This window comes from Pelophylax lessonae (genome assembly GCF_965119305.1).
Source record: "Pelophylax lessonae genome assembly, chromosome: 7".
Lineage (NCBI taxonomy): Eukaryota > Metazoa > Chordata > Amphibia > Anura > Ranidae > Pelophylax > Pelophylax lessonae.
The window spans coordinates 193,706,566-193,714,999 of NC_138774.1; the positions used below are offsets into that span (position 1 = coordinate 193,706,566).

At 43.3% G+C, this 8,434-nt stretch overlaps 1 protein-coding gene across 1 annotated transcript in view; it reads right to left on the reverse strand.

Annotated features, from left to right (window-relative positions):
- Positions 1-8,198, reverse strand: part of GRIPAP1 (GRIP1 associated protein 1) — a 192,830-nt gene extending 184,632 nt beyond the window's left edge. Inside the window, 1 exon segment of the mRNA XM_082262827.1 lies at positions 8,075-8,198. Coding sequence (XP_082118953.1) covers positions 8,075-8,116 — 42 coding nt within the window. The 5' untranslated portion in view covers positions 8,117-8,198.
- Between the last annotated feature and the right edge of the window lie 236 nt (positions 8,199-8,434).

Consider the following 8,434-nt stretch of genomic DNA (forward strand, 5'->3'; position numbering starts at 1 on the left):
ACATAAATGTGTTTCCACTGCTGTGCCTGTTTCCTATCTTCTTTCACTATTTATCCCACTGACAGGGGTCATCAGTGCAGGAAATGAGGGGAATCTCTTCAGCGGGGACATACAGAGCTATAAAAACCCAAAAGAGGTTCTAATGCTTCCATACTCTGTCCAAACAAATACATTTTTATGTATAGATTTCAACTTTAATTCCTTTGTGGCATGAACAGAGTGCATATTCTATTTCATGGCCCTTTATCCACCCTAGACAAACAGCTGTGCATTGCCAACAGACATATATGAATACTGACATCAAATTCCTCTTGCAGTGGACTGAGAGCATCCATTCAGTAACATGTGACCAGACAAAACATGTGAGCGTACAAAACCTCAGGGTAGTAAATGTGAAAAAAAAAACAGCACGAGGAATAAAAGAGAACCTATCACAAACACATAGAAAACTGACAGAGTGTGAGGAAAGGCAATACAAGGTGCTGGTATCTAGCATTACCTGCTTCATTCTATATACACCTAGGGCCATGCCCATTACACAAATATCCACTCTGCTCCTATTTTCAGAGTTCAGGTAAGCTCCGTTATACCACAATGCAATGTTGGCACCTTAAAATCCCAGGAATAAAAGGGGCACGTTGCAATTGGGTGGATGTGCCTGAACTCTGACACTAAGCAAAGTCAGCATTTGCAGTGAGTGTCCACGTTTCTTTGTACAGCGTGCACTACAGACTGTTCGCTTAGATATTTTAAAAAGTGTACTTATCTAAAGCCAAAGCATCTTTTTTGTGTTGAATGGAGTATGAAAGAAGTATAGCCAAAGCTTTTTCGGCTGCACTTCTTTTCTGGGTCACAGGAGTGCACTTTTTTCTGCACTCCTGTGACCTAGCTTCAGCCGTCAGAGGGCTAAAGCCAGCTGTCAGTTGATGTCACAGAGCCAGTCCAGGCTCTGCAGAGATCCCAACAATAATGTCTGTGTGACAGGAGTCACTTTGGGTTGGGGGGCTTGTGGAACCCAGATAACTTTAGAGAGGTTGGGAAACTCCTTGTCCAGCTTCCCCAGCCCCTCCTATGTGTAAGTCATCCTGTGTCTATTAGGGCTGACCAAGAACCCCAAGTCAGGTCTGCACTAATCAGACTCGCTGTACAACCACACCGGACTCAGCATTTCTGGGTTCTATATGTGTGGTTTGTGTTGAAAGAATGAAGGGCTCTTTCACTTGGGACAATAATATTTCTGAACAATATCCCTCAAGAAATATATAAAGATAAACAATTTGACTTATCACATTTCTTGAATATTGTTGGGAGTCTCTCATAGACCCTTGCTAGATAGTGAGTTGGGGTGGAGTTTGTTATTGGTAAGTGCGTGTATCCCATTGTTCTATTATTTCTGTCTGCCTTAAGATCAACCTATTATGGGATGTATATGTGTATGTGTATTGGCTGCTAAGGGGGAGGGGGGTTGTCCCACAGTGTATATCTCTTTGTGCCTGTGTTTGATTAAACAGTTCTTATCCTGGAAGGTTCCAAAACTTATACAAGCTAAGTTGTCGGCTAGCTTTGTATGGGGGCGGCTGGGAAAATCTGATATCTATGTTCACGACTGGGGAGGAAGCCATATACTGGCAGAAGTCCACAAGTGCAGTAAGAGTGTTGGTTCTGTTACAGTCTGGATCCACCCGGATGCATGACCAGCAGCTGGCTCAGCCTTTCAGCACACCACTGAGAGCCGGAGCCAACCATTCCCTTCCCATCCACAGTCCAGTGCTCCAGTGAGCTCTGCAGAATTAAAGCAGAGAGCAGGGTACTGACAGTCACCACTCTGTGCTCATTGAAGACCGATAACAGTGATCAGCAGTCATATGTTCGCTTGGTTCTAGTTGGTTCTAGTCGGCAGAGAGATAGATGCTGCATCCACATATCTAAGTATGTATGTTTGTTTTCTGTAACCCCATATTTCTCTTTTAAGTGTTTAAACCGCTGTCAGGTTTTTACTGCTATTGGGGTCCCAGATGGGGGGACTGACCTTCTTAATTTGTCGTTGAGATCATTGTCACCAGGACTAAAAGTAATAAAAAAAAAAGGGAGGTTTTGGGAAATCTTCAATAGGGATATCTTGAGTGATAATTGCCTAAAATTAGATTTGCACTCACTTCATATCTGTGTCTTTATTGCACTTAAAGGGTTACTAAACCCACAACAGTAAAATCAGTCTGTATATGCAGTAAAGCATGCTTGTTATACTCAATGTGGAACCTAAGGGGTTAATCCGCAGCAAAAAAGGCTGTTTGATCCTGTCTTCTCTGATCCTCCCCTTCTTCCTCAGTCCCCAATTCATCTTTTTATAGAACAGAGCCCTTGGTGTCACTCTCATGCTCAGTTTGGTGTGTATTGCTAGAGAGTGCAAGTGATCAGCACAGGGCCAATCAGCACTATTCAGCACTATGCAGAGGGTCAGGGGTCCTGCAGCCTCATGGGGCATTTAGAGGAGAATGAAAACTCCTCCTACAAGCTTTAACCAGAGATCATGACACTTTATTGCTGAAGCTAGGTGTTTTTTTAAACAGCACCAAGGATAGTACTTGCAATGAACGAAAAGTGTCCTGTGTGCTGGCGACTTCTGTGTTGGACTGAAATCATCATTCTTCTGCCCATGGATACCCCCATAGCTGTGTGTTCTTATGGTGCTACGGGGGTTAAAATAAGAGGTTGTAGCTTCGACAGGCACTCATCAACAGTGCTGTGCACATCTGCCCTATTCATAGAAGCTGTACTATCAGTACCCAAAATGAAAAGCCCTCTTTGAATGGAGGAGGGGTGGATGAATAAAAGGTCTCCCTCTTCCAATCACAGAGCGCTTTTCATTGTTGGAACCAATAGCACAGCTTTTATGAATGGAGTACGAAGGAGGAAAGAGTGGACAGTCAGCACTTTTGATGGGTACCTGTAATCCCTGCAGCACCAGAAGATCACAGTTATGGGGGTATCTGAGGGCAGAAGACTGAAGATTTCAACCTAACAGCAGTCACAGCACATGGGAAACTCTTCATTCATTGTAAATACCATCTATAGTAGGGATCGGCCAATTATTGGAGGCCACAAACTTGCCGATATGACCGATATTGCTTCAAGTGGTTGCACCGGAGTCAAGATGGCGCCAAACTGGATGTGATGTCAAACAGAGGGCATGCTTGATGTGCTGACATGGGCAGTAATGTGTTTTGAAGCAACAGCTTACCACCCTACCCACGTCAGTACGTCCGGCACCATCTTGCGTCCCACGTTGGTTACAGCGGCAGTCAGCCGCTTCCTGCTCCCATCCATTCAATACAACTTATGCTCGCGGCTGCTACGGCATCAGGACGCTCTGGAGAGGCCCAGAGACGGACGCTCATACATAATATGCCAGTGTTATCCAGCTATTTTGTGAGTTGCCATTTGACATTTTTATTAAACCATTGATTTTAATGCTGCACTTAGGCTGGCGCCCCTCTGTTCCTGCTCCTAGATTGTAAGCTCTAACAAGCAGGGCCCTCTGATCCCTCTTGTATTGAATTGTATTGTATTTGTACTGTCTGCCCCAACGTAAAGTGATGAGCAAACTGTGGGCACTATATAAATCATGTATAATAATAATAATAATAATAATAACAACTAAAATGTAGCTTTAAAGAATGAAGGTTTATTATATTTTGGAAGTATCATGTTTAAAGAGTAACTCCACTTTTGTTGAGAAAAAAACATTCCCCTCTGGGTGATCTCTGTACATTGCAGAGATTTTAACAAACTTTGTTGCAGATTCCTACCTTCTATTATTCCGAAGAAATCATTGTTTGTTCCTCTGTGCTGAATGGGAGTGGTTTCATAATTATCTATCAGACGTGGCAGCTGCAGGGCTCTAATGAGGAAATCTGCTGGGCTTTAGAAGTGCTCCTATTGGGAGTATCTCACCAAAAATTACATTTTTGTTGCAGGGGATGCCAGAAATCTGACTTGTATCTTAGGCAGACTTCTGGGAAAATTGGTGAGCCAATCACACAAGCAGGAAATGATGTTTCTGGGGTGTGGTCAGTATACATTCTGTGTACAGAACAGCTTTAGGTAGCCCTATTGCATTGCATTTGCAGAAAATTACAACAGCGGTGAAATCGTGCAAAGTACAAGAATTTCTTTTGGGGCGAAAGGCGTCCCCCAATGCTGTTTGCGTGATTTTACAGTGATTCGTCGGGTGACAATCGCGGCAAAATCACGCCACATTTGGGGTGCCATTGGAAATTACAGAAATCACACGGGCGTCCCACGATTTACCACGATTTGGAATAGTGGGTAGAATCACAGCAATTCTGCCCACCATCCCGGGAGGCTAGTATGTGAACAGACCCTGAAGCTCAAAAAAGTACATGAGCTTTTTTCATGGCCAGCGGTTTTGTTAGATGTCAATGCCTGCCTCCAAACATCTGCAAAAAACACCTAAAAACGCCCAAAAAAACTAGAAATACGATGTAATACATATCTTACTCCAGGCTATGAAACCAATCCTCAAAGGCTTTACTATAAGACACTCCGGCCATCAGTCACACACGGACATCATCAAGTACACTGCAGGGCCAATAGTCCTGCATTGTATGCGAGGAAAGCAAGGGCCTGCTCAGGGCAGCAGCAAGAGGAGAAGAGTGCCCAGTACGAAGAATAATATAAGTATTACCTCTTATACCTCTACCACTAGATTTAACCACTTGTCTACAAGCCACTTTTAGCCCTTTACTGCACAGGCCAATTTTAAGCTTTTTCACACAAATAGAGCTTTCTTTTGGTGGTATTTAATCGCCACTGGGTTGTTTTTTTGTTTTTTTTTTGCTGAATACACGAAAAAGACTGAACATTTTGGAAAAAAAAAAAACCTTTTCATAGTTTGTTGTAAAATTTTGCAAACGGGTCATTTTTCTCCTTCACTGATTTGTGCTAAAGAGGCTGCACTGATGGGCACTGGTAAGAGACACTGATTAGCGGCACTGTTGGGAGTGCACTGATTATCAGTGTAGATGTTACTTTTAGAGTAGCTGGTTATCGGCTCTCTTCTCCTCTCTTCATGCTCTCAATGAGGAAAGGAGTGCCGATAGTCAGCTTATGTTGACACGCTGATTGGCTCTTTACCTTCATATGAGATCAGCAGTGTCCTCCAGGTGTTACATTCACAGAGTGCCCAACCAGCACCCCTTGGTGGGTGCGATCATGTCACGCTGTCATACCACGGTGTCCCAGAACTAGCCAGCCGCGCTGTAGCCGTCATTCAGCAATAGCGCGGTAGGCAAATGGTTAATCCTACAGTGCTAGTGCTGCTAGGTTTTTTTTGTGTAGTTCCCATAGTTTATTGCTTTTTGCTGTGCTTTCCACCTTTTTTTACAGCGTTTTTTCTTAACTTGTTTTTGGAAAATTTGTTATTGGGCAGATTTAAAAACACAAATCGTGGCAAAAATGCAATACTTGCGTTTTGGATGCAGGTCCATTGAAGTCTACTACATGCAAAATGCTGCATTTTGCAAGAAAAAAGGTCCCCGACCCTTTCCAAAAACGCAGAGACACACAAAATGCATTGCTGTGAACGTGTTCCATAGGAACCCATGTTAAAAAAATGAAATGCATTCCTGCAAAAAAAGCATGAAAAAAAAAAACACACATTAGTGTGAATTGAGCCTAAGATGATCTCCAGACTAAGGATATCTAGTGTATAGAAAAAATGGGTATTAATTGCGCTAGGCTCCTACAGTCGTGAGCAGCAACTTAAAGTGTGACAAACACGTGATAGAAATAATAAAAAAGTAAAACATAATAAAAAAAAAAATAAAAAAAAATGAATAAAAAAGCAGCTTACTTTTTTATTAAGGATATCTAGTGGCAGAAAAAAAGGCAGAAAAATTGTTTTTATATTCTAGCGGCTCTACTTTTGGCTGGAGTTCTGCTATATTAAATATCCCTATAAAATAATGATAGCATCTAAAAGGGTCAGTTAGCAAAAAATAAAAGTGGAACTATAAACCATTCTATTCTTTACAGCTGGAGATGGTGCCATCCTAGCCATGATCTGGATCTGCAGTGGCCATGGTGCTTGCTGCACACAAGACCAGCTATAACTCAAGCAAATGACAGTTCACTGAAAAGTTGACTGTCTTCCTTTAAATTCAGCTACAAAATTAGTAAGATTGCATGAAGACACCGAGCCATCCCGTTCAACCTGCGTGCGTGTTTTAATGTCACTACCATTTTCAATATCACTATACATTGTGTTCACTAAGAAACACATCTAAGAATCTATAGAGACCTTTATAACCAAAGATAGGTAGACTTGGATAAGCTGGATCCATAGGCACTGGTTGTATGTGACAGAACCAACCCAATAAAACATTTTTCAGACCATGAGAAACACAATCCAATTGGCTTCTCCAAAAGGAGACCAAAACTCCAAGTAGAAGTCATTACTAGAGATGAGCCTTCATGTGTATGCACATCTCTGGAGGAAATCTGACAGTTGGACCCTTATTGGTTGATGTGGGTTCTGTCCTATCAGTGTCTATTCAATGTCAAGCTGTCAGGCTACCCTAAAAAAATAAAAGTATTGGTGATGCCAGCTGCAAAGATAAAAATGCAGAGCACTGACTGCGCTGTATGATTCCAAGGCACAAAACTGTAACCCATCACAGTGCCATCAGACACATCTGGCAGCCATTACCACACTGCATACTATCACTGCCAGCCAGCAGATGTACAATACATCTCCGCTACCCAGCAATGTGTGAGAAAGGAGAACTCATACCAAGACCACCAGGACTTACATTAAACCAGTGCTGGGTGCAGAGAGGTGTGACATAACCAATGACGGGGCAGAGACATGTGACATCATTATTACTGGAAAGAGCAACACATGACATCCTTATTAATGGAAACAGCAACCTGTGACTTCATTATTACTGGGAGTAGAGAGAAACACATGACAAAATTAGTGCTGAGAGCCGGGACACAATGACATCATTAGTGCTGAGAGCCGGGACACAATGACATCATTATTACTGGGAGAAGTGACTAATGATGTCACCAGTGCTGGGTGCAGAGACACCTGACATCATTATTACTGGGAGCAGTGACTCATGATGTCACCAGTGCTGAGAGCCGGGACACAATGACATCATTATTACTGGGAAAAGTGACTAATGATGTCACCAGTGCTGGGTGCAGAGACACCTGACATCATTATTACTGGGAGAAGTGACTCATGATGTCACCAGTGCTGGGAGCAGAGACACATGACATCATTATTACTGGGAAAAGTGACTCATGATGTCACCAGTGCTGGGTGCAGAGACACATGACATCATTATTACTGGGAGCAGTGACTAATGATGTCACCAGTGCTGGGAGCAGAGACACATGACATCATTATTACTGGGAGCAGTGACTCATGATGTCACCAGTGCTGGGAGCAGAGACACATGACATCATTATTACTGGGAGAAGTGACTCATGATGTCACCAGTGCTGGGTGCAGAGACACATGACATCATTATTACTGGGAGAAGTGACTAATGATGTCACCAGTGCTGGGTGCGGAGACACCTGACATCGTTATTACTGGGAGCAGTGACTCATGATGTCACCAGTGCTGGGAGCAGAGACACATGACATCATTATTACTGGGAGCAGTGACATCACTAGTACAATGACAGAGAACAGGTGCTGGTGGAGTGACATGGGCAGGGTTGGGTGGGATATTACAAATGATATGACTAGTGGTGGGTGCAGTGACATCACTAGTACAGAGACAAATGACATCACAGTACAATGACTCATGACAGGTGGTGTTGCAGTGACAGCAGAGCACAGGGGGGATCCTGACACAGCCAGCACAGGTCTCCTTACCTCTCATACATCCTCAGCAATCCCCCCTTTATCAGGAAGGGGATGACAGACACAAGGTGTTGTTTACACTCTCCAACCTCAGGCTGCAGGCACAAAATGATGTCATACACTGCTAGGAGTGACATCACCCTACAGCTGCACCCCCTGGGGTTCCCCTTACCTGCATCCGCTGGAACTCATCCTCTGACAGAGCCTGCGCCATATTCCTGCCTCACACCGGCACTGCACCCCCACCGCTCTGCTCAATGCTATCCTTCAGATGCTACCATAGAGAGGAAGTCAGGAACAAACAGGAACTGGGCTGTAGAAACAACGTTAGGGTCGGTAAGATAGAAAGGCATGGAGGACATTGATCGCCATCTGGTGGCCATATCTAATACTGCACCGTGTTTATCTATCTCTATCAATCATGTACAATGGCTGGAATATCACATTTCCTCTATTCGTTTTTAATGGCAATTATTGTTTTATCACGGCTTGAATAAATTCATCAGGCCACCTATTATTCAGCAATTGTATT